At 35.7% G+C, this 23742-nt stretch overlaps 1 protein-coding gene across 2 annotated transcripts in view; it reads left to right on the top strand.

The window, feature by feature from the left end:
- Window positions 1-23742, top strand: part of dnah9 (dynein, axonemal, heavy chain 9) — a 123232-nt gene that overhangs the window by 75419 nt on the left and 24071 nt on the right. For both annotated transcript variants that reach the window (XM_051124665.1, XM_051124666.1), the window contains exons 52-63: window positions 1535-1723; window positions 1900-2135; window positions 2221-2343; window positions 4419-4623; window positions 8192-8356; window positions 9721-9861; window positions 10664-10834; window positions 10919-11041; window positions 16096-16289; window positions 16966-17114; window positions 17516-17643; window positions 22453-22680. In XM_051124665.1, the coding sequence (XP_050980622.1) occupies window positions 1535-1723; window positions 1900-2135; window positions 2221-2343; window positions 4419-4623; window positions 8192-8356; window positions 9721-9861; window positions 10664-10834; window positions 10919-11041; window positions 16096-16289; window positions 16966-17114; window positions 17516-17643; window positions 22453-22680 (2052 nt within the window). The remainder of the gene's footprint in view (window positions 1-1534; window positions 1724-1899; window positions 2136-2220; window positions 2344-4418; window positions 4624-8191; window positions 8357-9720; window positions 9862-10663; window positions 10835-10918; window positions 11042-16095; window positions 16290-16965; window positions 17115-17515; window positions 17644-22452; window positions 22681-23742) is intronic.

Below are 23742 nucleotides of genomic sequence, written 5' to 3'. Positions count from 1 at the left end.
TTCTGTGGCTTTTTAGCAGTTTTGTGTATTTGAACCCTCCAACAATGACTGCATGATTTTGAGATCCATCTTTTCACACTGAGGACAACTGAGGGACTCACATGCAAAGACCCACCAGCATGGGGTAAAAGGCACACATTATTGATACAAATGCTTTAACTAAAATAATGTTTTTTTTTTAAATAATGTTTAAGTTAATACTTGTTCAAATTAAACACTTCAGCAAAGTCTGTACTGTTTTCTGCTTATTTTGATAAATAAAATAATAATTTTGTGTTCAATAAATATACTGTCATTAAAATATGTTAATAGAAAACATATACATTTTAAAATACAGAAACAAAATCATTTCAAAATGTAAAGATTCTCAAAGCATCGAAGGAGATTCCTTAATGATTTAATATAGATTTACAGTAGTAACAACAAATGATATTTTATTATATGATATGATTAATATCATGTTTTTAAATATGATGGTTTCATTCTAAACATGGTGATTATTTCTAAGATGGACACCCAATATAATATATGATATTTATGATCTGAATCTAACAATGTCATGTTAACAAATGGAAAAGTCAGCCTTCTATTAATTATCATGTTATTTTGTGCCTTTTAGCCCCAAAAGCAGGGGTGCTTTTTACCCCAAATACCGTACTTTTACATATTCTTTTGTTATTTAAAAACCGCTGCTTTAATTATCTTAAACAAAACTGAAAATCTTTAAGAAGACATTTGTCTCAAGATATATTTAAGAATTTTAGCGATTCTCATTTGCTACTTAAATCTACAGCATTTTTAAAAATATCAAATATTAGATCAAATAAGCACAGAATCGCGTCAAGGATCAACCAATGTCGCATGTGTATGTTGAAAAGTGGATGTTTTGTGCTACGCCATGTTTTTCTGCCATCTAATGGTTTAGAGGAAAATTATATCAAAGGCGCCTTTTACCCCGGGGCGCCTTTAGCCCAGTCGTACCCTACATTTTTCTTATTTTGCCTAAATACCATATTTTTTCATTTAGTACTGCCCTTTAGTAGGTACAGAAGATACTTACATGTTCCCCAGAAGACAAAATAAGTTTTACCCTGATCTTCATATTAAAGTTTTCAGCCCCCTGGCTCTTAATGCATTGTGTTTCCTTCTGGAGCATCAGTGAGTGTTTTCTGTAATAATTGCATATGAGTCCCTCAGTTGTCCTCAGTGTAAAAAGATGGATCTCAAAATCATACAGTCACTGTTGGAAAATGCTGGCAAATACACAAAAATGCTGAAAAACTAAATCATTTATGGGACCTGAAGGTTTTTTCTGAAGAACAGCGGGCAGTATAACTGTTCAGGACAAACAAGGGACTCATGAACAACTAATTTTATTTTATTTTTTTTCAGTTTTACTATTTATAAATTCAATAAATTTCACTATTTGACAAGATTACTTTAAAAAGAAGTTTAATTAATGTGTTTTGATGTTCAAGCGTGTTTTTGTAAGTGTTTTGAATAATGTCAGACTCATAAAGTTGTGTGTGTTCAGGTTGGAGGTCTGGCGTCGGAGAACGTGCGGTGGGCCGAGGCGGTGAAGAGCTTCAGGCATCAGGAGAGCACTCTGTGTGGAGACGTGCTCCTCATCACTGCCTTCATCTCTTATCTGGGCTATTTTACCAAACGTTACCGCCTGGAGCTGATGGACAACAGCTGGAGGCCGTACCTGAGCCAGCTCAAGGTCTGTCAACATCTCAACTTGGTGGCAATGCTAAAAACTGAGGTTTTACTATGTTGAACAGAATAGTAATTCATATGTGTCTGATTAAGGCCAGTGTGGCTTTCATTTGAAATCTAAAGCATGATTCATTCCTCTGTTAGTCAGTGTCAGTTTGAGTGTCATTGCTTTTCCCGCAGGTGCCAATCCCGGTGACTCCGGGTCTGGACCCGCTGACCATGCTGACGGACGACGCTGATATCGCAGCCTGGCAGAACGAGGGTCTGCCGGCGGACCGGATGTCGACTGAGAACGCCACCATCCTCACCAGCTGCGAGCGATGGCCGCTCATGGTGGATCCGCAGCTGCAGGGAATCAAATGGATCAAAAACAAATACGGAGAAGAGCTCCGGATCATCAGGATCGGGCAGAGAGGGTAAAACATGTCTGCATAGACACCATATCTGCTTAAACTGATTCATTACTGATGTCTGCTTTACTCTGCATGTGTGTTAATTCAGATATCTGGACTCCATCGAGAGAGCGCTATCTGTAGGTGAAGTCGTCCTCATTGAGAATTTGGAGGAGGCGGTGGATCCAGTGCTCGGTCCGCTACTCGGACGTGAAACTATAAAGAAAGGACGGTGAGAGTTTTTAAATGCAGATGTTAGGGAAATAAATTATTGTTTCACGAGTTCGCCTGCCCATCCAGTCCTGATGGGCAATGGTAAACAAATTTGGCTTGCTGTCCTTAATGGAGGCTTGAACTCGAGGCTTGGCTTGAGCGGCGAGTTCAGCCCCCCATTGCGATATTACCTAGAGGGAGAATAACAGAAATAGAGGAGGAGAAGGGAAGGTGGAGGGATGCCGGAAGAAATGAGTCTGGGTCGGTGCAGTGAGAGCTGCTTATATAGGCTCGTAATGATGATTGACAGGACTGAATGATTAGGCTTCTCCTGAACCTACATTTGGAACTTCATATATGGTGAAAACACCTACAAACTTCACCACAGGTGAATATGGTGGAAATATTGACAGATAACACCATACTAATCCGGCTGATTACAATACATTAAGATAAACTGGTTTATATTAGAAGTTTTCTAAAATTATAGAAAATTATAACAATATGCAAATGAGACATTATGTAAATTCATATGGCTTAATTTGCATATATTTCTAGAACATAAATCTGAACATTGGATGAAGCCAGGATCAAAATTCTTGTTTGAATTTGTTAAAATCAGACGGGTTTGTTCCTCATTTTATCACTCAATAAATTAGAATATACTGTCAAAAGACAGAAAACATTTTCACAGTGTTTGTAAGAATGAAATGTTGTATAAGTCAGTGTGAATGATATATGAACAAACCTTCAGAATATACACTGTCGGGATCAGCATGATTTTTGCTTATCAAGGTTGAAATATTACGATGTAAAATTTTTATATACCTTGAAATCTAATTTATGCCTGATTTATCAAAGCTGTATTTTCAGCAACATTACTCCAGTGTCACTTGATCCTTCAGAAATCATTCTCATATGCTGATTTATTACCAATGTTGGAAACAGTTGTGCAAATATATATATATAATTTTATTTTTTTTCCCGAACTGTGATACTTTTTTCAGGATTCTTTGATGAATAAAAAGTTAAAAAGAACAGCATTTATTTAAAATAGAATATTTTCTATATACACTACCGTTCAAAAGTTTGGGGTCAGTACATTTTTATTCTTTCTTTTTTTTTTTTTTTTGAAAGAAATTAATACTTTTATTTAGAAAGGATGTGTTAAATTGATAAGTTATAGCAAAGATTTATATTTTTAGAAAAGATCTATATTTTTAATAAATGCTTTTCTTTTTAACATTTTATTCATCAAAGAACCCTAAAAAAAGTATCACAGGTTCCAAAAAAAATATTTGGCCGCACAACTGTTGCCAATATTGATAATTCTAATAATAAATCAGCATATTAGAATGATTTCTGAAGGATCATGTGACACTTAAGACTGGAGTAATGATGCTGAAAATTCAGCTTTGCATCACAGGAATAAATTATATTTTAATGTATATTAAAATAGAAACCATTATTTTATATTGTAATAACATTTTGGAATATTACAGTTTTTTCTTCTGAATTTTTGATTAAATAAAAACAGCCTTGATGAGCATAAGAGACTTTTTTAAAAAACATTACAAGTCTTACTGATCCCAAACTTTTGAACGGCAGTGTAAATAGGAATAAAACTGCAAAGTTTGCTGTATGTAAGAGAAAAAACGCTTTAAAGATACGGATTGGAATTGAAATCTACAGATGCAAATAGATAAAGTATCATAAAATAAACACTTAAATGTGTATTTTAAGAAGACATTATATGGAAGCAAAATAATCTAAATTCTCAAAATTCACCACTCGTTTTTCTTGTAGGGCCTTGCCTTAAAACAACAGATGTATGAAAGCTTTTTTGAAGCTCTTTTCTCTTTAAAATAGTAATGTGTTGTTTATTCAACCCCGCGTTGGTCCAAATCCTTATGTTGTTTTTTTCATAAAACACAAAAGACGTATTTTTGAAGAATCATAACAGTCTCTAAGTTCCATTGTGTTTATAAGATACTTCTCCTTTGATGTTCCATGAAAGAAAGTCTTCAGATTTGAGCCATAATAATGGCACATGCAATAAATAATGAGAAGATTCTGCTTTCTAATCTGCTACAGCTACATAAAGATCGGCGACAAGGAGTGCGAATACAACCCCAGTTTCCGTCTGATCCTTCACACCAAGCTGGCAAACCCTCACTATCAACCAGAACTCCAAGCTCAGTGTACGCTGGTCAACTTCACGGTGACGCGGGACGGGCTGGAGGACCAGCTGCTGGCAGCCGTGGTCAGCATGGAGAGACCCGACCTGGAGGAGCTGAAGGTACGTCAGCCTCCTTTCAATCAGACTCTCTGAAGAGCATCACAGCCATATCAGATCACTCTCTCCACGCTTAATTGCAGGACGGTTAAGTAGATGCTATTTGACAGGTGTTTTGAAGCTTAATTGGATTCATCGGTTTCTGAGGTCTAGATTGGCTGAACTCAAAGATAATTAGTCATCATGTGCTGACGGACAGAACGGTCAATCACAGCGCTTCTGCACGCGTATTTCAGGCTCTAGAGCTCGACTCTGTTCTCTCACCTTTAGTTACAAAAGGGTAATTAGTGCTTTACTTTTTGCACTTTCATGTCTATAATTAGCACACTTTCTTTGAGCAGTTTTGCTAATGGCCAACGAGAGCTTTGACTATTGCTAACACGTACGCACATGTATATTAGTACATTAGCATAACATTAGTGTAAGTAATTAGCTGGAATGGTCAAGCACGCGTTTGTGCCACAGGCTTGAACTTCCCCATTACGTTTTTTCCAACCTGTCAACAGTTTTACTTCATTTCGTCTTCCTGAAATGTCTGACGCTGAAGCTGAGGCTTTATTTGCAAACAAATTTGTTTTGTTTTTTTTCGTTTTAATTTTCTTTACCATTTTTAATTTTAAATTAAATTATATTTATCAAAAAGTATGTCTAATTAATTGAAACAATTTAACAGCAGTTTATTGAAAGTTTAACAAAATTATATTTTTAAGGCCCTGTGCAAATTCTTTTTTCAAAATCCTGAAATTCGTTTTTTTTATTTTTTACCAAATTCTGTGTTTTCCATCAATTTTCTGGATTCCATTTAACGGTTAATTATCATTAAATAATAATAAAATCATAAAATAATAATCAAGCATCTCCAAATAATTGATTTAATAATAATACAAAAATATTATTAGAAAATTATTATTATTATTATTATTATTAATAATATTATGATTATTATTCATTCATTCATTACAGAAATACTGTGCTGTGTGTTTAATTTGTAAGTAGTACAATTTGTAATTTAATTTGTAGTTTTCTGGTAAATCAATTCTGGTAATTTATCTGGTAATTATTCCTTAAAACTAATGTTTTAATAAAAATTGTATTGGTAGTTGTAGTACTATCATTACATTAAGTAACATATTTCTGTCACAGTTTCATCAAGTTAAACCAAACTGTATTTTAAATTTCTGTTTGTACTGTATATGATTCCCTCTCTCTCTCTATGAAATATTGCTGAGATTGCTGATATTGCTGAGACAACTAATTGTGTCATGTCATGAAATGAAAATAATGAAATGAAATCCATTGTCAAATTATTTACATTATCTACAGGCTTGAACTTCCTCATTACGTTTCTCAGATTTTTTCCACTCTGTCAACAGTTTTACTTTATTTCCTCTTCCTGAAAAGTCTGATGCTGAACCTGAGGCTTTATTTGTGGAAAATTTACTTTTTTTTCTGTTTTAATTTTCTTCACCGTTTTTAATTTTAAATTAAATTATATTTATTAAAAAGCATGTCTAATTAATTGAAACCATGAAACTTACACAATTTAACAGCAGTTTATTAATTGTTTAGCAAAATTATATTTTTAAAGTCTTGTGCAAATCCTTTTTTGTCGTGAAATTCATTTTTTTTTTTTTTCAGGTTTTTTTTTTTTTGGAACAAATTCTGTGTTTTCCATTAATTTTCTGGATTCCATAAATTATCATTATATAATAATAAAATCATGAAATAATAATCATGCATCTCCGAATAATTGATTTAATAATAATACAAAAATATTATTATAAAATTATTATTATTGTTATTATTATTATCATTCATTACAGAAATACTGTGCTAGTAATTATTCCCTAAAACAAATGTTTTAATAAAAAAATGTATTGGTAGTTGTAGTACTATCATTACATTAAGTAACATATTTTTGTCACAGTTTCTTCAAGTTAAACCAAACTTTAAGTTTCTGTTTGTACTGTATATGATGCTCTCTCTCTATAAAATAGAAATTGCTAATATTGCTTAGACAATGAAATGAAATGAAATCCATTGTCAAACTATTGATATCTGTTTGATATATTAGTTAATTATACTTTTTGCACTTTCATGTCTATAATTAGCACACTTTCCTTAAGCAATATTGCTAATAGCCAACGAGTGGTTTGACTGTTGGTACGCGTACGCACATGTATATTAGTACATTAGCGTAACATTACTGTAATTAGCTGGAATGGTCAAGCAAGAACTTGAACTTCCCCATTAAGTGTCTTAGTTTTTTCCAACCTGTCAAAAGTTTTACTTCCTTACCTCTTCCTGAAATGTCTGACGCTGAAGCTGAGGCTTTATTTGCAAACAAATTATAACAAACCGAAGATGTGTTTTTGAATAACTGACAGGAAGTGAATACGGTTATTTTGAGATGTGGATTCTGTAAAATTGAAATGTTACTTAATGAAGCTTGATTAATTAGTGTTTTATAGCTGAGATCCTAATGCAACCAAACTCTCTTATCATCTTAATTAATATTGAAAGTTGTAAGAAAAGCGTGACAGTCCCTCAGCACCTGCTTTAACGTGAAGGAAGATGAAGAGTTTCGCTCGCTGATCATTATACTCTGGCCAGTGTTTGCTGGATTTATAATTAGATCTTATGCAACCGCACCGCGGGGACACGCTTTCTTATTTAGATGATTTTTTCGAGGGTTTGTTTATATTCCCTGGCTTGTGTTTTACATCACGCAGTACCAACATAATTGCGCTGAGCAAACTTGTGCAGTTTTTATCTTATTATAGCGTGAGATCTGCACATCCGCCAAGGCCATTAGATGAAGTAAATGTCACTGTGATCGGTGGAGAGCCGCATCAGTCTCATCTAATGAGCAGGACCGCTCTGCTCCTCTGAAATCATCTGACCAACGTCACTTTGGGTTGCATAATTACTCGGCTGAGATTGTAAGTGTACTGAGTTTCTTCACAATAAGCGTTGGGCTGCTAGTTAATTGTTTGTTTTCCAGGTCTGGGTTAATTGGACGCACAAGATGCCAGTGGAAATGTAATCATTAATGAGTGACTCATTAGGACGGGATAGTTGAACATACCTGTTTTCCTCCTCTCTGATGAGGGGTCGCATCTTTGAACCCAGCTGTTTTCTCCAGCGCTGTTATTTGTAAAAGTCTTATAGAGGCTCTGGTGGTCACTGAGGAAGCGGTCGCTATTATACTTGAGTTTTTTTGCAGATTGACCTCTTCAGGGATGAGTTTTGTCTTGACGGTTCAATGCTCGCGCTGGCGATGACGGCTCTCTGATTTGAGATCATCAGTGAGTGTGTGTGCGTGTTTGTTTTTCTATCCAAACGTGGGAAATGGATCCATCAGCATTGACAATCCCATCACACGCCGGCGCATGCGGTTTTTGATGTCTGTTAATCCGCGCAAAGACTAGCTTCATGTCTCCTGCATATATTGATCTCCGCAGCTGTTCAGATGCCCTCTCATGTCTCTGACTTTGCCCCCTTGGCTCTTGTTTTCATGCATCTTCACACATCTTTCCACACATGTCTTTCTGTGTCTTTTACTTTGTAGTCGAACCTCACAAAGCAACAGAACGGCTTCAAAATCACTTTGAAAACTCTGGAGGACAACCTGCTCTCACGGCTATCCTCCGCGTCTGGAAACTTCCTGGGAGACATCGAGTTGGTGGAGAACCTGGAGATCACCAAGCGAACGGCGGCCGAGATTGAAGTCAAGGTGTGTTCTTGGGTTTTCGGCTACCGTAACATTTTCCCATGAGTAATTTACAGTAAATTAATGACACCTGTGAATGCCAGAATTTTACTTAAGTTTTACAGATTTAACTTTTACTGCAAAACAATATAAATCTCATTAACTTTCATTTAACCAAATAACTAAAATCAGTTTTTAACCTTACAATATACAAAACACCATTTCTCTGAGAAGTTAACCAAAATGTTTTTTACCACAGCATTTTTATATACTTTTGATCACTTTTGATAGTAGCACAACAATTCCAATGAAATAGATTTGATTAAAAAATAAGTTAAAAAAAATGATATATACACTACCAGTCAAAAGTTTTTGAACAGTAAGAAGTCTCTTCTGCTCACCAAGCCTGCATTTGATCCAAATTACAGCAAAAAATGCATTTGAATGCATTTTAAAATGTAATTTATTCCTGATTTCAAACCTGATTTTTTTAGCATCATTACTCCAGTCACATGATCCTACAGAAATCATTCTAATATTCTCATCTGCTGCTCAAAAACATTTATTATTATTATTGTTATTGTTATTGTGATGTTGAAAACAGCTGAGTAAAATTTATTTCAGGTTTCTTTGAAAAATAGAAAGTTCAGAAGAACAGCATTTATCTGAAATAGAAATCGTTTGTAATATTATAAATGTCTTTATCATCATTTTTGATCAAGTTCAAGCATCCTTGCTAAATAAAAGTATTAATTTTTATAATTTCTTCTCCACTAAAAATATGTGTATATGTCTGTGTGTGTGTGTATATATATATATATATATTATGAATCCTGAAACAATGTACTTAACTGTTTTAAATATTGATACCAATAATAAAAATAATAAATGTTATAAATGTCTTAAACAGCAAATCAGCATATTGAAGGATCATGTGACACTGGAGTAATGATGCTGAAAATGTAGCTTTGATCACAGGAGTAAATTACATTTTAAAATATATTCAATTAGAAAGCAGTTATTTTAAACAATAAAAATATTTTACAATATTACTGTTTTTGCTGTGTTTTCGATCAAATAAATGCAGGCTTGCTGACCAGAGAGAATTCTTTAAAAAACATTAAAAAACTTACTGTTCAAGAACTTTTGACTGATAGTGTATATGTGTACATATATAAACTATTGCGAAGACATAACTAATTGTTAATGAAATCCATTGTCAAACTATTTGTTGAAAGTTGATTTATCAGTTAATAATATATATGTTATTATAACACTTTTGTTCCGTTATGATTCATAAGTGTGATTAAATTCTGCAGTCTGTCATCTGTCTCCAAACATATTAACATATTAACACATATTAACATCCTTGTTTTGCTGCGTTCCAGGTGAAGGAGGCTAAGGTGACGGAGGCTGAGATCAATGACGCACGGGAACACTACCGTCCGGCGGCGGCCCGCGGCTCGCTCCTGTACTTCATCATGAACGACCTCAATAAAATCCATCCCATGTACCAGTTCTCTCTCAAGGTAGCGCCGACCCGACTCGCACCGGCTCTTAAGCACCTGTTGTTTATTTCCCTGTGCTCCAGAATTTAGTTATTGTGTTTCTCTCCTGCTTTTATGATGCTGTGTTTGTCCCATGCTAACGCATATTCAGCCATGATGAACTACCGCAGTTAATATAATGTTCTTCAGAAGCTCAGTGTATTACTACAATAGCTAATAACACGGGATAGCTATGGCTACATTTATTATACTTTATTATGTTTTATATTGTGCTAGCGTTTACCTGATCAGAACTGAATGTGATGAGATTAGGAATGGGTGCCATGAAATAATACAAAGATAATAAATAGACAACGTTGTCACTGGTTGCAAGCAAAAGCAAATACACTGCTAACAGCGTCTGTTCATTTATTAAAAAATAACGTTTTATTATATTTTATTTTATTATTAGTTTAGTTTAGTTTTCACCTCTAACTGCAGCACTGAATTCTTTATGAAACTCTTTATTTTAATATTCATAAGCAGTTTTGCAGACATAAATGGAGAACAGATTATGAATGTATAGTTAATTTGTACGCTGGTTTTCTTGTGTTTTCAGTCATCATGCTGACAAGATACAATCTACAGCTATCAAAAAATAATTGCCTTTTTCTTTGTGTACAAATTTATGCAGAGAAATCTTGATCTTCCCCAGAACTAGTTACAGAAGAAGTCTCATTAGAGAATGAGAGAAAAGCAGAAGAGTATTAAATGAAGTTCTTTCAGTCTTCTCTCTGTGTTTACCCTCATGTAACGTGTGCATTTGTGTGCTCCTCACGTCCAGGCCTTCAACGTTGTGTTTCAAAATGCCGTACTAAAAGCCGACCCGGACGAGACCTTGAAACAACGGGTCTTAAATCTGATCGACAGCATCACGTCGTTGGTGTTCCAGTACACCACCCGCGGGCTCTTCGAGTGTGACAAACTCACCTACACCGCCCAGCTGGCCTTCCAGGTGAGCCTTCGCTTCATCACGAGACTCGAACGTATGCCACGTCCCCTCCTGCTTCTCTTAAACACACATTTATCTCCACTTTAGATCCTGCTCATGAATAAAGAGATCAATCCCAAAGAGCTGGACTTCCTGCTGCGCTACCCGGTGCAGCCGGGTGTGACGTCACCCGTCGACTTCCTGTCCAACCACTCCTGGGGAGGAATTAAAGTGAGTTACTGTGTTGATCTTTGATTCGCTACGCTCACATCTCTGTATTATTCATTTGTACGAAAGGATGAAAATGTGGCCGCAGGGAGCAGAAGCATCATCATATCGCTGAACAGAAATCACTTTACAAACTCTCTGTCCTCATCGTATGTTAATATAGGCTCATTTGGCTGCTCAAAAGCAAGATGAGCTTTAATGCCAGGAAAGCTGTTAGCTGAAGCTGATGTCATGATGCTTTTATGTTTCTGCTTTTGATTTTGCTGAAGATATTACCATACACATTCACGGTACAGGGCTCTGAGCTTACTTTTCTTTTTAGGAGCACTTGCGCTCCTAACTTACAAAATTGAGGAGCACAGCCAAAATTTTAGGAGCACCTTCTAATCAGTAATCAAAAAATCTGATTAAAAAGTTAGCCTTCCCATTATGAGGTGATATTTGCAGGGGAATTTTGTTTTTACCTTTGTAATGGCACTTTTCTAGCTTTATGTAAAAAGTATGTCATCTTTTATGTCAAACTTTTAAGCGTTTTGAAATTTCTAATTAAAACAACAGAATAAGAACAAGTAGAATAAGAATAGGTTACCAATCAAATGAAATCAGTATTAACAAAATTAATTTGTACTACAGAGGTGGCATAGAAGAACACAGAAGTGCCTTGTAAATGTATTTCAATATGTTCAGTGTGGCTCAGAGGTGGCATGAGCGCAATCAAATTAATAAATGCATGTTGAGATGAATGTTTTAAATATAAAATTTTGAATACAGAAATAAATAAATGATTTAGATAACTGAAAAGATACTTTAAAATGAAACTAAATCGGCAGCAAGTCACTGATTTAATTAGTGAATCGTTCATTCATTTGATTTGTTCAAACGGCTGATTCATTCCGGAATAAAGCCAGTGACTGTCTTTATGAATAGGAAATTGAATAATTCATAAACGAAACACCGCTGTGTTTGAACGAAGATGCGCAGCAGCTCAGTTGTGACTTGTTTCAGACCATTTCTGGTGCCAAAATAGAGCAAAATCAGGCAATAGTGTTATAGTCAGACAATGTAAGTCACTTAATATTAACTTCTTGTTTATTTAACTGTTGTATTAAAATCGATGTCTCATTTACAAACTCCCTTAAAAGTTATTAAAAGCTGTTACCCTGATTAGTTCCATCATAATCAATGAAACTCTCTACACTGCACAATGAATCTCTTATTTACACTCTGTCTACACTTTGTTTATGTGATGAGAAATAAGATATGTATGTGATACATTACTTAACATTGCAAAAACACCCTTAAAGCACTTAAAGCTCCCCTCAGCGCAAACAAAAATATGCTGATCGGTTCAGTCGCACATGGTTCTCCTAATTATTTTTTTCGTAGTCACACGCAGTAGTTTTCAGTCGCAAAAGTGACTGTAATGGTCACACTGTAGAGCCCTGTTGTATGAAATACAGAAGCTCAGACATTCAACAGAAGGTCATTGTGTTTTACAGAAGAAAGAAAATTAAAACAACATGAGAGTAAATGAGCAAGTTTAATTTCAAACTTAAGGCAAAGAGCACAAGACACTTTCTGCCTTTTTTCAACTGTCAAAGTTAGTATATACTGAAACAAAGATTGCCAAAGTCAACAAATTCTACTAATAAACCTACCAATCTCTGTTTTTTTAAAAACAGCTTTCTAAAGTCATTTTACATCTCTGTAAATTGGCTCTAAATCTTAGGGAAAATTGTAATTTTGACTCCCTTCTACAAAATAGTAGATTATTTAGTAAATACACATCCATGACTTTTAATACTAATAATTGCATTATATTAGTAGTTGTTGTTGTCTTTTGGAGGTGAACTGTTCCTATAATATTCAGTTTTTTTTTTGTTTTTTTTTTATATATATCACAATCTCTTCATCATAAATGCTTTTAGGAATTCAAAATAACCACATGAATAGCTATTATACAGAAACCCATCACTTAGTTTCTAGTTTAAGTGCACTACTGTATATCTATCAATTTTTATCTCTTCTATTCTGTCTTGAAACTTTTACCGCTTTCTAAACAACTTCACCTTTGGTTTGAATCTTCAGGAGGCTTCCTGCTGTTCTCCAGTACATTGTCAGTGATGGGAATGTAAATCTGATCTCATTTCAGAGTCCATGAGTCCATAATGTGCTAAAATCTGCCATTAAGATATAGTGTTTCCCATAAGCAAGGCTTCCTAGGATTATGAGTCATCATCATTCTCCCGTCGCTTTCGGCACCTTCGGGTCGAGCCGAGTTTCCGTATGAAAGAGCGGCATATGTCACTGCGTTGTTCTTCGGAGAGTAGATAAATATAAGTGCGCAATAGGAAATCCTCTATTCTGCTGTCTAAGCACTTCTGAAAGTCTGCGTTATGAAGAAACACACTCATGTTTACTCAGCAGTTTGTGTCAGAAAGACACTTTACTTTGTAGTTCGATTTGATTAGTGCTTTGACAATGTTGTATCTGAACTCTTTACTCTGTCCAGGGCTTACATGTCTGTCATCATAACGTTTGATGAGATTGCATAATGTCCACTCAGCAACGTGCAAAATAATGCATACTAAATGAGTCATACTTGTATTATTGATGAAACGCTTAGCTGAGACATCAAACGTATTCGGAAAGTCCTGCGGCGTGCTAAACTCCAGCTAAAGATTATTTGAACAGCTTTTTGCTAATTATTTTATAATTATTATGCATGCAGCTTTTATGGCTTCATATTAATTCTGAGACGACATGAGATATTTGTACTTTTAAAAATTCATTTTGCACACCGCAGGGCTGTTACACATGAACTGGTGAAAGCTGACACTGAAGTCCATGGACATATTGTGCATCAAGTGCCTTTTGAAACTTTTTCACTTGTGTGTATCTGTAATCTGTGGAAAAAAAAAGTAATTGCAAGTCTATTTCTAGATCTTGCAATTCTGACATTTTTCTCGTAATAGAAACTCGCAATTCTGATTTTTATTTCTCAGAATGTGAGATAAACTCGCAATTGCAAGTTATGAAGTCAAAATTGCAAATTACAAACTCACAATTCTGAATTTTAAATTTTTCAATTACTCAGAATAACGGGATATAAATTTGCAATTCAGACTTATTATTATTTATTTGTTTTTGCAAATGCGAGTTTGTAGTTTTTTTAGGGTTTTTTTCATGCAATTCTGACTATTTTTTCTCATAATTCCAAGTTTATATCTCATAATTTTGACCCAATTTTATCACCCAATTCTGGCTTTTTTATAACTTGCAATTCTGACTTTTTCTTGCAAATGCGAGAATTCTGACTTTTTTTCTCAACATTTATAAGATATAACTATAAAGAAGAAAATTTGGAATTCCAAGGTTTCAACTCGCAATTCTGAGAAAAAAGTGAGTTTATATATCGCAGTTCTGACTTTCTCCGAATTGTGCGATTAAATCTTGGAATTTTGAGTTTTTTTCTAGCAATTGCGAGTTTATATAATGCAGTACTGACTACATTACTCGTAGCTGTGAGTTTATGTCATGCAATTCTGAGAAAAATCTTGCAATTCGGGTTTTTCCTCAAATACAAGTTTGTATCATGGAATTCAGACTTTTTTTCCCTCACAATTCTAGGCTTTTATCTCATAATTTTAACTTTTATCTCTCAATTCTGAATTTTTTCTTGCAAATGCGAGTTTGTATCACTCAATTCTAAATTTTTTTTCTTGCAATTCCAAGTTTATATCTTGTAATTTTGACTTTTATCTTGCAATTCTGACTTTTTTTTTTTAGATTTTATGATTCTTACATAAAATCTTACATCTTCTCTTTTGTAAATGCAAGTTCGTATCTCGCAATTCTGGTGTTTTTTTCTTAGAACTGTTCGATATAAACTCACAATTGTGAAAAGAAAGTACAGAACTCCAAGATTTAATTCTGTGAAAAAAACTTAGTTTATATCAGTTTCTCTAAACTATCAAGTTACTCTAAAAAAGTAATTAACTACTATTTACTAATTACATCTTCAACAGTGTAATTAGATTACTTTACAAATTACTCTCTCTAAAAATAATTTAATTACTTATTACTAATCACTTTCAACTACTTATTACTAATTACTAATCAACCTCGACAAGTTAATGATACAAGTATAGACATAAAACAGTTCTTCTAATTCTTTAAAATAAATAATAGATGACTATATAAATTATTCTGGTCACATTTTAGATTAGGGTCCAAGTCTCACTATTTACTAATTATTAACTATGACTTTTGCCTCAATATACTCCTAATTACTGCTTATTAGTACTTAGTAAGGTATTGTTAAGTTTAGGAATTGGGTAGGATTAAGGATTTAGAATAAGGTCTTGCAGAATAAGGCATTAATATGTGCTTTTAAGTAATAATAAACAGCCAGTATCCCTAGTAATATTCATGCTAATAACCAACTTAACAATGAGAACTGGACACTAGAATGTTACCAATATTCTTATTAACTCACCAAAGTATTTAAATTGAGAAGAGTACAAAAAAACATGCATTTTAAGGTTAGACTTAAAATTCAAATTTTGATGTTAAATCCACTATTGTATCGTATAAAAATGTTCTACAGTCTGTGCACAGTATTAAGTTCAATTACATATGAAGTAACTGTAATTAAATTACAGTTAATAAGGGAGTAATCCTCTACTTTACTTTTTTAGGGGAAAAGTAATTAAATTACAGTAACTAATTACTTAGTAACTAGTTACACCCCACACTGGTTTATAATCTCAAAATTGTGAGTTTAAATCTTGGAAAGTTTTTTTTTTTTTTTTTTTTTTCTAGCAATTGCGAGTTTATATCATGCAAAACTGACTTTAGAACTTGTAGCTGGGAGTTTATATCATGCAATTCTGAGAAAAAAAGAGGAAGAATTTTGATTATAAAAACTCACAATGCTGACTGTCTTTTTCTTGCAATTCTGACTTTTTTTCTCAAAACTGTGAGATATAAATTCGTTATTGAGAGTTATAGTCCAATTCTTGGGAAAATATGCTTATTTTATGGTGATGTTTCAGTCTCTCAGTGCTATGGAAGAGTTTCATAACCTGGACCGCGACATTGAAGGATCGGCTAAGCGCTGGAAGAAGTTTGCAGAGTCTGAGTGTCCAGAGAAAGAGAAGTTCCCTCAGGAGTGGAAGAACAAGACGTCGCTGCAGAGGCTTTGCATGATGAGAGCGCTACGACCCGACAGAATGACTTACGCTGTCAGGTCAGATGTCAGTCTGTCCTTCAGCATCACACCCACACCCACCCAAGTGTTTTCAGACATGTTTTTACAGGAGTGTGTGAATCTGTGTTTTAGCTCAGCTGCATTCATACAAAGCATTTATTTTACTAACTTATTTGAATGTTGTAAGGATTGCAGTTTTTAAATTACAAAAACTGCAAATGCGAATCTACACTCAGTAAAGACTCAGTTCATTTAGAGTTGTGACTCAATAACGCTCTGATGGATTCAGTTCATATAGTCAGACTGGTTCAAATCAATAAGAGTCATTTGTTCATAAATCAAATCTTAATCAAATCTCTCCTAGAATCTTCTGACTGCCCAGTCAGTGGATAATATTTTTTTTTTCTACATTATCATTATATTTACTCATTACTGCTTTATAGATATCGCCATCGGTCAATGGTCAGCCAAGAGTTAGTAGTTCTGTGTTTCTACAGTCCATGATGCTTGACCTTTAGGGAGACACAGGCAGTGTTAATATAATAAGACAGCGCAGGCCGGTGTCTAAAACAATCAGTTTCCACAGATGCCTGTGTGGATCCATTCCTGAGTTTGTGCTTTGTATTACGATTCGGAAGTACATCATTATTACAGTGTGATCATAATGAGTTCTTCAGTTTGCAAAAAGCCAAATATGGATTCTTTCACACTTCAGAGATTTCGTGGAGGAGAAACTGGGCAGTAAGTATGTGATGGGACGCTCGCTGGACTTTGCCGTGTCTTATGAGGAGTCTGGAGCCGCCACACCCATGTTCTTCATCCTGTCTCCTGGAGTCGATCCGCTGAAGGACGTGGAGAAACACGGTACTGATGCATGTTATTTCAACCATTTACATCATTTCACCAAAATGCTGCAGTAATCACCTGTGATTTTAAAGCTAAGGTGTCATTTTGGCATTTTCCAATGTTAGGATCAGCAGATACCTACAGTCCAGACCAATACATTATGTCTTAAACTAAACATTAGTGGTTTTGAGAGTATAACCAGGCTAATTATTGTGTCCAGACTTTTCCTCAAAGACAGATTTGAAGGTGTATTGATAGTCTTGCTGTGTCTGCCCATGAATGACTGAGTGTGAGGGTTAAGATTAAACACGACTGATCAAATCACACACTAGCCAATTACTGAGCACACGCAGAACACCTCACATGACTTCAGATCTCCAGTCTGACTGCCTGTTTTGTATTTTAATAACATCCTTTAGGAAGAAAACTGGGATACACGTTTGACAACAGAAATTTCCACAACGTTTCGCTGGGCCAGGGGCAGGAAGTGGTGGCAGAACAAGCTCTGGATTTGGCGGCAAAAGAGGGACACTGGGTCATTTTACAGGTAATACGCACAAGTAAAACTACCTTAACTACCTTAAAACACACAGTTCCTACTCAGGTCATTACTAAACACATTAAGAGCATCATAAGCAGACCTGCAGTTCTGGAGCCAGTTTAGTTGTCTGGATCATAGTCAACTGACATTAATACTAAAGCCAATGACGGACAATTTTCGGTTAACGCGACCTCTGATATACAACAAAAGAACAAATATATATATATACATATATATATATATATATATTAGGGGTGTAACGATACATGTATTCGTACCAAACCGTCATGGTACGGGCATCTCTGTTTGGTGCATGAGGCCTTACAACGAATACAGGCAATTCACTCTTAATCCAGAAGGGGGCGCCTGCAGTAATCCAGCTCTGTTTGATAACTGCTGGCAGAAGAACAGCGAATGCTGTGAGTGGCGCACTTGAAAGCAAAGACCACTAGACAGTGATCATGTGCTGATTCTGAACACGTCTCTCACTGACAAAGGAGTATAACATAACTTTAAAGGCTTGCACTATCAACTCTCTGCGAAATGGAGCTTTGTGCTCTTGTGTCCTGCCTCTCTCATTTGGCACAAATCCAAATATTCCATAATATTTCCATATTTGCGATGCATACAAATGCTAAACTTTTATTTATTATGTAAATTATAGACTTTGTACTTTAGTCGCGTTCTAACGGTGACACAGTGAGGCGGGCGCACTGATGTTTGGTTCACTGTGTTTTATTTTGATAAAGTACCAGCTGCACTGTCAGGTTAGCATTGCTAGAAGCCTGGAACTGATATGTTTTTTGTTTGTGTGCGCCAGCACGATTACTTCAACTTTCATCATACCAGCAAAATCAACTTAAACTAAAAACAAATATAATTTCGCTTTCTGCCATTTGAGTTTCCTTTCTGTCAAAAAACTGAACTCAAACTCAGCAAATATAGGCTACGTTACGTGTCGCACAGGTTTTTTCCCTTGTCTATCAGTTAATTAAATTAAATATCTTTCAAGTATTTATTCCTTGTATGTATATGTGTACTGCAGATTTTATAGCCTATATATGACATTAATTTGCTATAATTTGTAGTATTTTCACATGTAGGTGAAAAAATTAGTAATTTGTACTACTGTCTGTTTAAAATAAATGAAAAGAAACTTAGCATAGTAGATTTTTTTTTTTTCTGTTGTACCGAAATCGCATCGAACCATGACCCTCGAACCGAGGTACGTACCAAACCGTGACATCTCTGTACCGTTATACCCCTAATATGTGTATATATATATATATATATATATATACATACATAAACACAAAAATTACTAAAACATAAAGCATAAAAACATTTTTGTTTCCTCATAAGCAGTCCACTGTCCAGTAAAGCAGTTTATCTATACATATAATGTCCATTTTCTTTTTTGTTATTTATTTATTTATTCGTTCATTTATCTTATTACATGTGTCTTAAATGGTGTCATTCTAAGTTTGTACAGTTACAGTCAGGTACACTGGAGCTTGACAGTCTAATGCAGTGATTTTCAAACCAGTCCTGTGAGCACCCCCAACACTGCACATTTTCTGTGTCTCCCTCATCTATCACACCTGATTCAACTTATCAGCTCATTAGTTGAGACAGTAAGACTTAAATTGGGTATGTCAGATATGAAAGACCTACAAAACGTGCCGTGTTGGGGGTGCTCACAGAACTGGTTTGAAAACCGCCGGTCTAATGCATGTTCAGATTGCATTCAGCAGTTTCCTGATGTGCTTCATTCCTTTAGTGAATCGTCCTCTCAAACAGCACATTGTGTGTGTACTTTACCCCTAAATGTTTAAACCAGTGCGGTGTGACAGTAGCGTGTCTCAGTTGAAGAATGCCGCATGTGCATTAGCACTTAACTGGCAAAGCAAATGTCTGGGCAGCGTTTGCCTCCTGGCTGATTAATGACCTGTTGTGTTGTGCTGGGAGAGAAAAATGCCCCACACTCGCAACCGCCGCCGCCGGCCCACGGAGGCAAACAGCCGCACTCCACTAATGAGTCCATTAGACCGCCGCCATTTCATCCCAATGTCACTGCGAAGGCAGCGTCCGCTCAGCCACTGCTGCTCATTACACATATTAGTCTGGACAGCTTCCAGCAACCACCCAAATGTACAAATTGTCCGTATAGATGCGGTTTGATTAAAAAACACAATTGTGATCAATATGTCAGAAAACAAGGAGGGCGGTGGTCTGAATTCAGATTTTGTGATATGGACGTCTCTCATCTAGATAAACCCTGTGCATCATTAAACGCACAGGAATGAGGCTCCTGTGTGGAATCACAATGACTTTTATCGACGGGATGAAACGGTGAACGTCTTTACTTGAAATCCTCCCGCTGATTCGCGGCCCGCAGTACGCTGCGCTGATCAGAAACGCACTAGTTTAATTGTCTAAATCGATGGATCCATAGATTCCCATCTCCGTACGGTCTTCCCACAATCGTCTCATCTCCTGTTTCGGTCCACTTATGAATTCAGACTCGGGCCGGGAGACGGTGGGTCAATGGAAAGTTCCCCTCCAGTGAAGGTTAATTATATTGCAGCACACGGGGTCCCAGCCAGCAGAAATGCAGAAATCCACTCACTGTAGAGAGGCAATCAATCGCTAATACTAGAGCAGAAAATCCTCAGTCCTGGGAATCAAGTGGCTTAAAGTGACCAGAGTCCCCCTCCTGCCAGAAATGTACCCTTTTAGATACACAATGAGTAGAGACCAGGAGAGCAAGGTGAATTCGCTCAGGGACGACTATTACTTGAAAAGTGGCTGCCAGGATAGTGTTTAACTTTAATGGCTTTTCTGGAATATGCTGCATTCAGCCAGCCGTTATCAGGCTTTACAGACAGATTCAGCAGGAAAGACCAGTTACAACAGACATGGTGTATGAGAGAACAAATCCTTTGACATAATGAAATTATAACCCATTGTGATGTACAGTAACATCACTTGTGCATTTTTCTAGTTTAATACGCCTTTTTCAGTACAAGGATCATTCTATAATTAGGGGCACATTTAGAATTTGACAATGTGAAGAAAGAAGTTTTCCTTTTTCCCAAAAACCCACACATGACATTACATAGCTGCTTTAAAACAATCTATATTGTATAAAGTGCTAATTATAAATAAAGGTGATCTGTAGGAATATGTGCATAAAATACCATCCATGTTTGCTACTGTCCACCATGTTACTATTACTGGGTAACACAGCTGACAGGTAACTTAGTTGACAGTGTTTTTGGGCCTGTATTCAAAAGGGAAGCCTGGAACTAGTGAGCATATGGTATGTTTAGAAATATATTTTCATAAACAAAACAGGTTTTAGTTAAATTGTCTTATAAAAATTTGCAATAATACTTGTGTAACACTGTTGACAGTCAATTAATCCACTCTTGACACAGGTTTGCTAGTTTAACCAATATTAGGGGAAAGAGAGAACATAACTTCTATAGTGTTTCATCCATGTGCTTCTAGAGGAAATGTCATCATACTGTGCAAATTATGCAAGAATGGGACAAACCATTCCTTTTTGAAGGGGTTCTAGTGGGTAACTTAGTTGACAATGTTTTTTTTGGACACAAATAAAACAAGTTATATCACAATAAACACTTATTATTTTTGAAGCACACACCCAAATGTCTTGATAACCTAATCTAACTGAAGGCAGAACTATGAAATTCATTTATATTTGAGGTCATTTTCATGCTTAAATGCAGAGTAGAATGAGCAACTTTACAAAATTGGACAGCTGAATACCAGGGCTGTATGTGATATATACATAATTTTTTGACAAAAGATAAGGCTTTTTCAACATATAGTAGTGTGATTTGGAAAAATACAATGGTGTACTAGAAAATGAAGCTTCTGGGCTTTATTTTGATGAAAATAAAATATTAAAACTATACTTCACGGACATGAGATGTACCTACAATTACAGAATGACCCACAAATTGTAGGATGAACATTACAGTTCGAGTGAATTAAAATGAACGGCAGAATGCCATTGTGTTTGATGTGTCCACAATTATTCAATGAGAGTCAAATCACCTCTTAAAGAAACCAGAAAACACATGAAGGCGTATTTTACACATTGGATGTGCCTGAGAAACCACCTGCATTTTTCATTTTTCACCTGGGATAGTAAAAACTACAGATGGCTCTGAAGCTTTTAGCTGCTATTTCGTCTCAGAGAGACATTACGTCTGTCTGTGCCCTGGAGATAGAAAGCCTTCATTTGTGTTGACAAGCTAAAAGTTAAAACGGCACTTTGTTTTGCGGAGGCTTTTAGCTCATCCTTGGTACTTTCAAGTCATTACCAGCCAATTGCAATATTGATATCATTTAGAGGTTTATTTTCTTTCGTTTAAATCTTACTGTGAATCAATAGCACTGTTATAGTGATTTTAACACTGTGACAGTTCATTCAGCACAATGTTATATTCTGCAGATAACAGCATTAAGGAGGTAATCGTTTGTGCTCCTGCATTATCAGTCATTGTTATTTTCATAGCGAAGTTGTTTTTGTTGTTTTTCTCCTTTTATGCATTGCATTTTTAACAAAATGCAAAACATTGCAGTTTAAAGCTTGAGAGTACAAAAGACATGATGCTTTACATGTGTAGAAAATTGAAGAAAGATTTTTACATCCCATTTACAAAAGCCATACTGACAAATAACAGTGAACAGCAGGATAATGCTTTAGGGATTTGCGTGTTGTGTTTAAATGGTGACTTCTTCTTGGTTGTCTTCTTCTTTTCCCAATGCTGTCTGAACTAGAATATCCACTTGGTGGCTAAATGGCTGGGAACACTGGAGAAGAAGCTGGAGCAGCATGCAGAGGGAAGCCACCAAAACTTCAGGGTGTTCATCAGTGCCGAGCCGTCCTCCTCACCTGAGGGCCACATCATCCCACAGGGCATCCTGGAGAACTCCATCAAAATCACCAATGAGCCGCCTATGGGCATGCATGCCAACCTGCACAAAGCCCTGGACAACTTCAACCAGGTAGAACGACCTACATATGTTCACACCATTCTAATAACACATGATCCAGCTGCTCCAGAGTTCTGTAGGAAGCTGCTCTGGATAAATATGTTCTTGGTTATGTTATTGCATACATACTACACTGACAGATTCTGTTTTGGCATGTTATGTAGTTCAGATAGTATAAGATAGTATATAACTTGGGATTTAAGCTCTTTGTTATCTACAGTATCTATCATATATACAGTGGTGTTTCAAAGTATGTGAACCCTTCAAAATGAATATCTGTGAGTGAAAAAAGTATGTGAATCTTTGTTTTCAGTATTAGATGTGATCCTCTTTTGCAATTTCAGCCCATTCCTCTTCAACTCTGTGATGTTGGTAGGTTTCCTCCTATGAACTGTTTGCTTCAGGTCCTTGCACAACATTTCAGTTGGATTAAAGTCTGTACTTTGACTTGGCTGTTCCAAAACATTAACTTTGTTCTTCTTTAACCATTCTTTGGTAGAATGACTTTTGTGCTTGGGGTTGTTGTTTTGCTGCATGACCCACTTTCTCTTGAGATTCAGTTCTCGGACAGATGTCCTGACATTGCCTTTTAGAATTTGCTGGTGTAATTCAGAATTCATTGTTCCATCAATGATGGCAAGCTGGCCTCGCCCAGATGCAGCAAAACAGGCCCAAACCATGATACTAACACCACCACATTTCACAGATGGGATACGGTGCGTATGCTGGAATGCAGTGTGTTCTTTTCTCCACATCAGCAATTCCATGCAAATGTCAACCTTACCATCAAAAAATAATTTTTTTACCAACAGAATAAAACCCTGTTTAACTTGTGCATTTAGGTCTGTATTTTACTGTACTGATGTGCTTTAATAGAAATTTGAAGGAAATCGCCATGTTCAACCACCACATATAAGGGGTGCGCCTAAAAGTAAAATTACATTTTTATTCGACGGTATTTCATGTTTTCAAATGAGAGATCAAAGACTGCCCATTATTTAATTGATGTCAACAGTAAGTATTTTGTAGAAAGATGGAGGCCTGTCTGAAAAGTAAATGAACTCACTTTGTCTA

The sequence above is a fragment of the Labeo rohita genome, chromosome 12, assembly GCF_022985175.1.
Source record: "Labeo rohita strain BAU-BD-2019 chromosome 12, IGBB_LRoh.1.0, whole genome shotgun sequence".
NCBI lineage: Eukaryota > Metazoa > Chordata > Actinopteri > Cypriniformes > Cyprinidae > Labeo > Labeo rohita.
This window is presented reverse-complemented; position numbering and strand designations above follow the sequence as displayed.